The sequence below is a fragment of the Alligator sinensis genome, unplaced genomic scaffold, assembly GCF_000455745.1.
Source record: "Alligator sinensis unplaced genomic scaffold, ASM45574v1 scaffold1264_2, whole genome shotgun sequence".
NCBI lineage: Eukaryota > Metazoa > Chordata > Crocodylia > Alligatoridae > Alligator > Alligator sinensis.
Window position 1 is genome coordinate 297,328 of NW_005843119.1, and position 12,420 is coordinate 309,747.

At 47.3% G+C, this 12,420-nt stretch overlaps 1 protein-coding gene across 1 annotated transcript; it reads right to left on the reverse strand.

Annotated features, from left to right (window-relative positions):
- Positions 1-3,231: 3,231 nt before the first annotated feature.
- LOC112548347 (olfactory receptor 1020-like) lies at positions 3,232-5,093 on the reverse strand. Its single transcript, XM_025193880.1, has 2 exons — positions 4,130-5,093; positions 3,232-3,242 (listed from the first exon to the last, which is right to left on the reverse strand). The coding sequence occupies exons 1-2, from the start codon at positions 5,091-5,093 to the stop codon at positions 3,232-3,234; spliced, it is 975 nt and encodes a 324-aa protein (XP_025049665.1).
- Between the last annotated feature and the right edge of the window lie 7,327 nt (positions 5,094-12,420).

Genomic DNA, 12,420 nt, shown 5'->3' on the forward strand with positions numbered 1-12,420 from the left:
ATATCGGAGAAACATAGGTTTGATAAACTTATAATAAGGTGGCTAGATAACTGCCTAAAAGGCACAAGCCAACATTAGCTTATAATGGGACACTGCTGGGATATCAGGAGTTTTCACCATCATGAAGGGTCAAAACTGTGGAAGAAAGCACGTGCAATTTCTGCCCAATGCTAGGAACATCTTCATGTAACACTTCAGTCTGCACACTGCGGATTTGACCAGTGCCCTTACTTTGTCATCTAGGGGTTTAATCCTCCTATTCTTCAGGGTTTATCTCAGGTATTTAGTCTCAGTGCACCCAAGCTGGCAATAAAAATGAATATAGCAAGGAACGCACAGAGCAGCTCAGTATGGCAGGACACCAGACTATGGAGCAGGCTGTGACTACGAACAGAAGGCTAGATGGGTTTGGAGAGTGGCCAGAGATTAGGGAAGGACATATTAGGTATCGTGTGGCATTGGGCACCTGGCAGCTCCCCATTGCTCAGAAGGATTCTAGCTCAAGCCAGACCCTGACAGAAGTCCCTGGCCCATGTTTATCTGGTCCTGAGTGAGCATCTTATATTCTTTAGAGCATCTTACCACACCAATTTTTCCCTCATGAAAATCAAAATGCCAGCACGGGACCCCTGTGTGTTCATGAGCAGCTGTCTCACCTGGGTGGTCAGCAGCACACACTTCTTGTTCACCAAAGTTGTATGCAAGTTTCCTTCTCCTAGCTCTGATGCCTCCATTGTACAGTTACTCCCATCTTCAATTCCCTTGTACTCATCCGCTTTCACAATCTGCCCCTGACTCGCCCTCTTTCTTTCCCTCTTCCTATTATCCCTACCCTTTCCCACTCACATGTTGCCTGCATTTGGATATATCTCTGCTCATCCCAGCTGAACATCTCTGAGGAAAACACATACATACATGTGTGTATATGTATATGTATCTATATCCTCATGTAACAGGGGGGCTTCCTGGGGCTGGTGAGTCATTGGCCTGTCTGCTTGTTTCTGGGCTAACTGCCTGCCTTCCCTTCCTTCCAGGCTTTGATGGTAATAATTAAGATGTCAGTCAGGCTGCCCATTTACTTGCCCTGATGCCAAGGGCATTACACACAGCTCTGACTTTCCCTTACCATGTCACATGCCTTGCAGACGGCATCCCAGGCAGCCAAGCTATCCTGTGCCCTTCACCATCTCAGCTGGGGTCCCCTCTCTGGGATTTTTGGTCATGCAGGCTCTGGCCCTGCCTCCACAAGCTAGTTGGACTGCATGCCCCTGGATCTGGGTGTCTCTCACGGCGGGCCCCTGGCCATTTTGATCCCCTGGGTCCCGATCCCAGCACTGACCAGTTTGAGGGTCCATCCAGACAGGTTGAACTCAGGCTTGCCTTCTCTTCCTCACAGCTCTGCTGCCCCCTCGCTGGAGTTCTCTATCATTTGAGCCTCTGCCCTCTCAGTCTCTACTCAACCCTGGGCTGCCCACCCGTCCTAACTCATCTCAGGCTCCCTGCGCATAGCAACTCTGTTCTGGGCTCTTCCTACCCATATCTACCCAACTCCTGTGTCTCGAAGATGCCCTTATCCACCTTTCACTGGGGAAGTGACTGGCTTGGCGTTTCTTGGGCTGAACCTGACATGGGTAGCCCCACCAGACCATCCTGCTTCAGCAGGGTGCAGCTTTTGGTTATACCCAGGACCTGGGGCCTCCTCCAAAGCCCCTGCCCATATACCTCCAAGCATGTTCCATGGTGTTGTGAGCAGCAGCTCCAGGCAGGTGTTATTCTTTTGGCTGCCAGCAGCAGACTGCTGGCTCAGCCCTGAGGGCCCGGATCTAAAATGAATGCTGCTCAGCCCCGTCCTCCAATCCCAGGGCCCTCTTGCCATCATATGACCACCTCATCACTCTCACACACACCTGTGGGCTGTCCTGCTGCTGGCTCCAAACTCTAAAAGCGGCAGGTACACACAGTGCCCTGCCACACCCCACATTAGACATACAGCAATCTGTCACTGCTGTTAAGGAATGGGATTTTCAGGAGGGAACTGATGAAGGTACAGGGTAGACAGAAGATGGACTCTGGCACCACAGTGTTGAGGACTGCAAAGTCTAGTGTGTAGGTGTCTGGCACTCAAGATGGAAGCCAGAACCCTCTTAGGTGGCAAAGCTACCTGTGGAGGTCATGGAGAATCAGGCACCCCAACCTGAATCACAAACAGCAAGTACACAGAGCATACAGAGGACTAGAGCTAGCCACTAGGAAACCCTGAGAATGGGGGTTGTCTCAAAATGTCCCCCTCTGGATCTTAGACACCTGATTTAGGGTTACCCGGAAGGAGCACGCCCTACTTGGGATCCACCCACAGGCCTGAAGGGGGACACTAAGGCACAATGCAAGCAGGGATTACTCTTTTCATATAAATCATAGCTAGAAATAGAAGACTCCCCCCAGAGGTGGTGCAATCACCTACTTTGGACTCATCCAAAAGGCGATTGGATGTTTAACTTGCTGGGATCATTTGACCCCGGCAGACTTCCTGATTGTGGCAGGGGTCCTGGACTCAATGATATCGCAAGGTCCCTTTCAGCCCCTAATGTCTACGAAGTCTATGAATTAAGTAGAGAGATTATTTCTTTTAAAACACATCAGAAGTTGGGGCGGAGAAGGGAGTGCTGCTTCCCTTTATATGACAGTATATTCATTAGAGCACTCACTTAGTGTGTGGGAGATGTGGGTGTGAATCCCTTTAAGCGGAGGAGGAGATTTAGCACCCATACATCATTGAGCACCCTTGCCCCCACATCCTGAGACACAGGAGCCGGGTGCTGCACTGTTCCACACTGGCAGGGGTCTTGGGCTGCCAGCCACTGTAAGAGGCCAGGCAGCCTGTGGAGATGCTGGCAGTTGTTGGCTGGGGCTAAATGGGGAGTCAGTGACCCAGGGAGCCAGCAGGTGAGGCTATGCCAGGTAGAAGGACTCACCTGACTTGGGAGGGAGTCATCTGCCCCAGAAGAAGGGCTCGGCTTTGAGCAGGTATAAGCCCAGTCCCTGAGAGAAGCCTATCAGTAAGATCTGGAGTCTGTTGAGAGGACATTGCCTCAGCAGCATGGCTGCAGCTCCCAAACGTAGCACTTAAAGATGCCTGGAGGTTTGGTAGAAACTAAGGGGCGGCAGGAGGTTCATAGGAACGCAGGCTGTGGGTCTGGGTGAGCCCAGAGCAAGGGTCTCAGCACTGAAGACCTACTGTGAGGCTGGGGGGAGCCCACAAAAAGGGGATTGACAGAGAAGAACAACTGTGGGGTGCAAGTGAAGCCCAGAGACAGGGGCTACAGAGGAAGGCACAGCATACTTGTTATTGTGGGCACTACTTTCAAGCAGCAAACACTCCCCATGCTCTGCTTAGGGGAACCAAGCTCTGTATTCAGGCCTATGCATTCCCTGAGGCAGGGAGGAATGTCAAGGACAGACCCTGTGGGATTTCCCATGCGAGGAAATTTTCAATAGAGAAGATTTGGGGCAATTATTTTCTAGGATATTGTTTTCTTCAAATAATGGCACATTTCATCAAAAAAAGGCATTTGGAGTGACGTGCCCTTTGTTTTGACACTCTCCATGTTGCTTAGAAAAACATCTGCAAGAATATCACAAAGTTGACCCTTCCCACTTGAATTCTTTAATCTGCATTTTGAAAGAAAGGTATCCATGAGGGAACGGTCAGTGAGCTTCAGCTATGAGAAGGGAATAATACAAAGGGAGGGAGGGAAATTCAACTGATAGGGCACTGCATACCTTGGTTCTGGTTCCTCTGATGATAAAGCACCGATTGTCTTGTCCATGTTGATGCCAAGATCTTTGAGAAAAGTGTGACCATGTCTCACTGGATGTGCTTGCTGCTTAGTGTAAAAGAGCCCCCATCCCAGTTGTAATTCATGGGCACTGTTATAACATCAATATTATTAATTATACAAACCAGTTGGCACTGCAGTAAGTTTTACCCTTACCTTTTCATGCCTTTTAATTAATAGAAAGGAAAGTGAGGAATTGTTATAAATGATGAAAGAAACTACCTTTTTATTATCTTCATCAGTGAGTCCTAAAGTGATCATTATTTCTCAGCATGAAAGTCTCTGAAACGCACCTGCAGCATCCTGAGTTCTTCTGAAAATTCTCCATTGACTAAGAGCCCTGCCCAGTGCCTTCATTACCTCCCTGTTTCTCAGGCTGTAGATGAGAGGGTTGACCATTGGTGTGAGGACAGTGTAGAAGACAGACAGCACTTTGTTCAGGGCTTTCCAAGTATCCACTGTTGGTGTGAGATACACAGCGATTAGGGTCCCAAAGAAGACGGTTACCACAATGAGGTGGGAGGAGCAGGTGGAAAATGTCTTTTGCCTCCCAGTGGTAGATGGGATTCTCAAGATGGTGGCAATGATACAAGCATATGATACAATAGTCAGTAGAAATGGGGGAAATGTCACTAAGGAACTAAAGGCAAAAATTGCCACTCGGACCAGGTGGGTGTCTGTACAGGAGAGTTTTAGTAGGAGTGCCAAATCACAGAAGAAATGGTCAAATTCACTGAGGCCACAGAAAGTCAATGTTGACATTAGGCTTACTGTTATGGTGAGGACCAGGAGGCTGGTTATCCAAGAACTTGAAGCTAGTTTAGCACAGATCCTGGGGTTCATTGCATTTGCATAATGCAGGGGGTCACATATTGCTAAGTACCGGTCATAGGACATGACTGACAAGAGGATGCACTCAGTACAGAGTAAGCTCCCAAAGGTGTAATACTGAAGTAAGCAGCCAAAGAAAGAAATGGTTTTGTTATTGTTAAGGAGACCTGAAAGCATCTTAGGCAGGATGGCAGAGCTGTAGCAGGTCTCCAGACAGGACAAGTTCCCCAGGAAGAAGTACATAGGGGTGTGCAGGTGGTGATCAGCCACAACCAGCACGATGATGAGGAGGTTCCCGGCCATGGTCACAATGTAGATCAGGAGAAACAGCAGGAAGAGTGGAATGTTCTCTTTCGGTAAATTGCCAAATCCAAGGAGGATGAATTCTGTGGTGATGGTTTGATTTCTCCATTCTGTGTTTGCCATGTGGTGGACCTAAAATAAGTCATCATAGCACAAATATTAAGAAGCAGGGTAGTACTCATGCCTGTGCACTATGCCAGCATTCAGCTGCAGTATCACTGAATCTCTACAGCACGTGAGCGCTCTAAACTTCCTATATTTTCAGGTCTTTCTCCCTTCATTAGAATGGAAAGTCAATTTTTCAAGATTTCATGTGAAATGAAAAGTCTCTTGAAACGTGTTTCTGTGCTGTCCTAAAGAGTTGGCTCTATGAAGTCATTTAAATTGTGGGCTTTTGTATTCCTGTGTCATAGAAATAGTAAATGTAATGTATTGTCAAAACAATATATAGTGAATCCCATGAATATATTGTAGAAGTCCAAATGGAAATAATCAGAATAACATTAAGAAAGCAAAAATTTCCCAAGGATTGAGAGGTGGCAACACCCTCAATTCAAGAAAAGTTCTAAATTTTCCCCATTAAAAAATGATGTAGAAACGGCGTTGTGAAATGCTTTGATTTCCATAGAACATCATAATTGATGGGAAACTACCTTTCTTTGCAGCACAGGGCATGGTCTTTTCCTTAGGATCTGCTGAGCCTACATTAGATACTACTTCTCTGTTGCAGTGTCAGGGCGTTGGCACTGCCCTCCCCTCCTCTGCTTTTGCCTCTGGCATGTTACAGGCTGTAACTGGTGTTTTACCTGATAGCTACAGGTGCAGGTCTTGAGGGACTCCTTGCATTTGCAGGATTCTGCCTTGATTGTCCAGGAGTCCCTTCCTTTCCTGTGCTTTACATCCACATAACCCCCACAAGGCTGTCTTACCAGTTGTCTTAAGCATTGGGGTTGGGGGATGCCAATGGAGCCCTGGTTTATTCAGGTGCACTGTAACTGGAGTCAATCGGTCTCAAGCATCTCTCACTTAGCTTTATAAAAGTCATTATTTGCTACTTTACAGTTAAGGAGGCTGATTCTTCTCTGGATTCCTTGGGTGGGAACCAGGAAACAAGACTCCACTGGAATGAATGGAATTACATTGGGTTCAAACCAGTGCATGTAGCAGCACAACAAGGACTGGAGAGAAGTGCGTTGTTGCTATGGATTTACGGACTTGATTAGTTAAGTTCATAACCTGTGTAAAGACACTGCTTCTTCTAAGTATATTCTTTGAAACTGTTTTGACAAGCAATATATTGATCTATGTCTCGGTGCACAGATAGTTCCAGAACTATTTCCTTTTTTATTACTGAGTTTTTTGGTTGTTTCTGAGTTTTGCCAGTTACAGTTGAACCCAACAGAAACTGATAGGTTTCAATAGATTGTAAAGCTGAGACATTTGGTGTTGAGCATTGTAACAAAACGAAGTTATCTGAGGCAGTATTTGCAAAGGTACATATTGCAAGTCTTTGAAGGTAAATAGTGTTCGAAAACAATGGGCCAGGCTAAGAAGGATTCTCTCTTGCAGAGGATGCAGCTCCACTGAGTGGTAGCTAGTCATTTTGGAAATTAGTGTAAGAAGCTGATAACCCTTTACATTTTAAACATTTGGAGAATTTTTGGATAGTCCGTTTCTAGAAGGAACCATAGGATTACCTTTTCTGACTAACTCTGCTGATAAGTTTTTTACTCTGATAAGTGTTTTACTCTGTTTTTTTCTAGTTTGGGCAGATGCTTGACTAAGATATTAAAAAGCAACAGAGAAAATAACAGAAAAAATAAATGCTTCATATGTCTTAATATTAAAGAGCTTGGTAAAGTGAGCTTTCTGAAAAAAATAACCTAATTTTCATGTTTTTTGGAAAATTTCTGTTTTGACAGCTAATCAATAATTTCCATGTTTGATTTGTGTTTTGTCCTCTCTCTTCTCCTTCCTCAGATTCTGTCAATGCTTTCTGCAGTGGCAAAATGTGAAAGGGGAGAAAGAAAACCCTCAAAAAGTAGATAAAAATGGCTGCCAAAATGTTGAATAAAAAATTGCTCTTTTGATATTTGGTAAGTGAAAATATAAATATTTTGGTTTTTCCATTAATTATTTTTTTAGGCAGCTAATATAGAAACATAGCAATTACCAGACTAATTTAAACCAGTTTGAGAGACAACCAGAGAGAAGAGAGAGAGAGGCCTCTTTTTTCCCCCTGATCAGAATTTTAGAAGATCTCCTTTTCCCTAATTCAGTGTATCCAGGGAAACAGAAAAAAAATCCTGCATTGAGACAGGAAGGTGTAAGAAAACAATATCCAGGACTTTGTTAACATAGATCTCCTACACTATGAAAAATTACCTGAAATGGAAATGTTGGTTTTACCTTGAATTTCACTGTGTCATTCCCTGGAAACTGATTGTGTATCTGCTCTCATGATTCCCATGAACAAGGCACCAGGGGCTCGGTTGGCAGGATTTCCAACAGTCTTTGCTTTGCTGCTGCTGGTCTTTAAATGAAAAACCAGGGGATTAGTGTAATGTTTGTAATGCAAAATTTGTAAACACTCTGCTTAATTGGAATCCAAGCTGTTGTCTCCAGGGGAATCCCTCATTTCACATGAGATGTGGGCTGCACGTACTGAAAAGTACGTCTTCAGTTCAGCTCTGCAGTTGATGGCCCAATGCCCCAAATGAATGGGTAGAACAAAGAAAAGCGAGGACGCAGGGCTGGACGGGACCCCTTTGGCCACTGACTCCAGGTTCTGATGCAGCAGGCAGATTCCTCATACAAATTTGTTTGGAGATGGGGGAGTTTAAATTGGTGGCCCATTTCTTCACAGATAAATGTGGTTCCAGGTGTCTTGAAGGTTGTCATAGGCTTTGGTCAAGATACCTGAACGTTCAAGGATGAGGGAAGGTAATAAATTCAGGGCCAGATTAATGATGCTGAGGCCAGAGGTGGGGTTGCCCTTTGATCCAGGATCCAAGGGACTACAACAGTCACCCAGGAAGGAGGTGGGAAATCGGGATTAGCTCTTTCCTCTGAAAGGATTTTCAGCCTCCCAGGCCCATGCCTGCATGTATGCCAGCTGCTATGGGATAGTCTGGGATGGAGGTGCTCAACCTTCATTGTTGGTGCTGCTCCTTCTGGCATCTGCAAGGTGTCTATAATGTGTCTGCAAAGTAGGAAGGCAGCAGGGGAAGCTGAGGGCTGCAGTCACAGGATAACTTGGGAGCCCTGGCACCAAGTTGCATGTGCAGGAAGGAGTTAGGCCCCCCAACAAGTTATAGAGTATGATGGGACAGTTGGTCACCTACAGCAATGGTTCCCAATCTCTTTTATACTGTGGCCCGGTGGGAATGGGATGGGGTACACGGAGCCGTCTGCCTCCCTGCCAGGACTGCCCTGTCACACAGCTTTAACCCCAGAAGCCACTCACCTGGGCAGACAGATGGCGGTCTGAGCCAGGGGCTCATGCCATGACCCACCAGCCAGCCTGCCATGGACTGGTATTGGGCCACAGCCCTGCAGTTGGGAACCTCTGACCTACAGAAGCAGTTAGTCTAAAGGAGGACCGAGGCACTTGTTGTGGGAACAAAGCACTGAGGTGCCTCTGTCCAAAGCTGTCATCCTGGAAATGCCTACTCAGATGCCCCCTAATCCCAGAGCTGCTTAAAACCCATCAATACCTCAGGTTTGACCTTAAAGCTCCTCAAGTGCCTAAAAGCCTGTTGCAGGGCCTGTGCCAAAGAGCCTCAGTCTTCACAGCATGGAGCATCTCTGCACCTATCTCCTGTCTAAGCTGCTCTGGGATCCTGACTTCATTGAACTCCCATGTGGGTAGAGAGGAGGCTGGGTATTCTTAGCAGTGTGTCTTGGATCTTGCTCTTTCGAGGGAAGCTCTGCCTTCAGCCTTCCCCTAAAAAGGCTTGTCTGGTCTCCTTCCTGAAGGACCCCCATCACCCAACCATGACCTGGCTTCTGGAGGAGAAACCTCTGGCTTCAAGATTCTAGCTCTTCTTCAAAGGAGGGGTGGTGGGGGGAAGGAGGAAGTGAGAGTGCCAGTGTCCCAGGCAGTGCAGCAGACAGCTCTGCTTCAGCCTTCAGCAGCGGTGGGTGGGAGAGAGGGGTAGTGGGGGTGGAAGGGATGTGCCCTGTACCCCCTCTGGATCTTCTGGCCCTCATTTCACTGAGTGTAATGACACATCACTGAGTGCTTGGGATCCCATTCTAGGGTGCTGAAGAGCTTGTCTGTACCTCAGTATTGATATCTCCTGGCATATGGGGTAGGGGGACAACCGTGCCTCGCACACGTATAATCCACTTGATTTTGAGTACCACAGTGAATCTGTTTTGGCTCATCACTTGGGACCTGTTCTCAAGCCCTGGAGCTACAGTAGCATCAGAAAAAAGGGCTGGGGATGTGCCAGAAGTAGTCTTACTGCAAACCTCTGGGGATGAAGCATCTTGAGGACCTAGGTAGGTGGGGCATGCTGCGGCCCCTCAGTACTGGGATGTGCTGCCATGGTGTGGCCTAGAGGTGGCCAAGTTACAGCTTGGGTGGCCTGACTGGCTGGCACAAAGCTGATTGGGGAAGGCACAGGAAGCACAGCAGCAGACAGGGCAGGGAGCAGAAAGCTGAGAGGCAGATAAGGCAGGGGAAAGGAATCAGAGCGGCACTTGGCAGGGTGTGGGGCTACTTTGTGGCATGCCTGCCAAAAACTTTGGCCCCCGCTGGTGTAGACAAGTCTGCATGTCTATTTATTATGTAGGATCCAGCCTCCACATGGCACAGAGCAGGTTCCCGCCTCACCTGTTGGTGGTTACAGTACTGAACAGGGAGATTCATTAGAAGGAGAAAGCCCCAGATACGGCTTTGTTAGACATGCAACCTGCATCCTTAGCAGCAGTTATCTATGGCATGAGCAGAGCTCTGCTGGTTTACATGGCAGGGGACCTGGCTCCTTTGAGTGGGACTGAGCTTCAGCCAATTTATGCCAGCTGGGATCTGGCCCATTATTGTAACAAGAACACATTTCAACCATAAAAATTAAAACAAAACTGGAGTCTGTTCTAACCTCATGTACCAGGGCTTGGAATCTGTTATAGCTTGGCATTGCCCCTTGTGCCATCCCTTTAAGACCCTTGAACGGAGAGGGCCATAGGTTCTGGTCTGTGCCTCAATGGTTTTTCTGCAACTTTATTTCTTCTTCATTGACATCTGGGACTAGGACTATAGCTCATAGCCACTTTGCACCTAGGACAGTATCGCTGTCACTGCACCATGATTCTGGCATTGCCCTCCCCTTGAAGCCCTTAAAAGGAGAGGGCCATGGATTGAGGCTTCATTGGCTTTTTTGCTCCTTTACTTCTTCTTCATTGACATAAGGAATTAGGGCTGTAGCTCATAGTCAACTTGCACCTAGGACAGTATCCCTGTCACTGCCCCATGCTTCTTTTGTCTTTTTATCCTCATGTACCAACATATATTTTCCTCTGGGCTGCCCTGTGGTCATCTTCCTGGAGGAGGGCTGAAGGATGTTGAAAGCCATTTTTATCTCATGGCCTGCTGATTAGAGCAATTTGCTGAGAAGTGGAATGATAGAATTATAGAAAAATACGGTTGGAAGGGACCTCCAGGGAGTCATCTAGTCTAAGCCCTGCTCAAGGTAGAATCACTGAATCTAAGCTATTCAAGAACAGTGTTTGTGCAACCAGTGCTTTAACTTTCTGAACACACAACCTCCAGACCTAATGCTTCAAAAATAAAAAAGACCCTTTATCTTGCTACAGGTAAAGTAGTGGGATGAGGGCATGGTCAGCGTTCTGCTGCTGAAAGGAGCTAGGGGGTTAAAAGTACAGTTGAGAGCTCCAAGGAAGAGGCCCATGCCTACCCTGCTACAGAGGAAGGCAATGGAGATTTGTACCATGCTGGAAAATACATGTCTAGAACGTATCCATGTCTTCAGTTCCGTGGGGAAGAGCCTGACCTACTGGGCTTTTGTTGGAAAAAAATGGTGGGTCCTCCTCCTTTTTTCTGTGGGCAATTATGAACAAACCCAGTCAACTTGCCATAGGTGAAATTAGAAACTAAAATCTGGGAAAATGCCAAAAAGGGCTAAGTGGCATCTTGGTCACATAGTGACTGACAGTTCTCTATCCACTTTTTCCACACCATTCTTGTTTGTATAGATCTCAGTTAAAATGATAGCACAGGGCAGCTAGGATCCCTCATAAATCATTTTTTCTCCAAACAGAAACTCCCTAGCCTTTCTGGTTTCTCCTAATGTCGAAGCTGCACCATGGCTCTGATCATCTTTACAGCTCTCCTCTGTATTTCTAGTTCCACCCTGCCCTTCCTGGGATGGGGTGATGAGAACTGCACACAGTGTCCCAGATGTGGCTGTATTCTGGATTGATATACTGGCAAAGTGATGTTTTCTTCTTTGTTTTATTTAGGGTTGTGAATCCTCATCAGAGTGTGGTGCATGAGTTGATGAGAAGGAGTAGGGGTTGTAAGGTTCACCTTCTGCCAGGTGCAGCATACTGGCTATTGTGGGGACAACCTTGAAGCACTGAACTCTCCCCATGCACTACATAGGGCAGGGGTCAGCAGCCCCCGGCACGCGTGCTGAGCATGGCATGCAAGGCCATTTTGCTTGGCACACCACTGTCAGCCCGGGCTCTAAGCAGCTGCTGCCAGCCACGGAGCCCAGGCTGCTCCCAGCAGGAAGCTGGGAGGCTGCAAGCCCTGCTGCAAACAGACCAGGCTCCATGTGCCAGGTGCAGCTGGGAGGATGCAAACAGCTGCTCCGGGCCCCAGCATGTCGGCACTCCAGCACCTTCCAAGGTAGACATTGTGGTTTTTTCGGCGCTCCGGCCAAAAAAATGTTGCCTACCCCTGACATAGGGAAACCAAGCTCCTTATTCAGGCCTATGGATTCCCTGAGGAAGCAGCAAATGTAAAGGACAGGCCCTGCAGCATTTTGCGTGGGAGGAAATTTTCAATAGAGAAGATTTTTGGGCACTTTTTTCTGATAGTTCTTGTCCAAACATGGCATGTTGCAGCCCAAAATGGCATTTGGAGTGAGGAGCACTCTATTTTGATGCTCTATATTGCTCATGTGCACTTGCAGCAGCTCAAATATAAGCAGTGGAAATTTGAGCCGGGGGTTTTTGCCTCAGCGCACGTGCTTGGACGTGCACTTTGTTGTGGAGCAAATTGTGCCACTTAGGGCAAAATAACCCTGCCTGGCTCCTCCTGGACCTGCAGCCAGGGGGAGCTAGAGCCCAGGGCCAGCACCTGTGCTGTCCCCAGCAGTATAAAATGCTTCCCTGTCCTGGCCCCATCCATACAAAAAGCTGCCCTGTCAGGTAGCTCAGGACTACTCACTCTCAGGAGCTTCTGGGGGAGGAGCCTCGT

Coding starts and splice junctions, on each gene's coding strand:
- LOC112548347 (XM_025193880.1), bottom strand. CDS start 5,093: ATGGCAAACACAGAATGGAGAAATCAAACCATCACCACAGAATTCATC.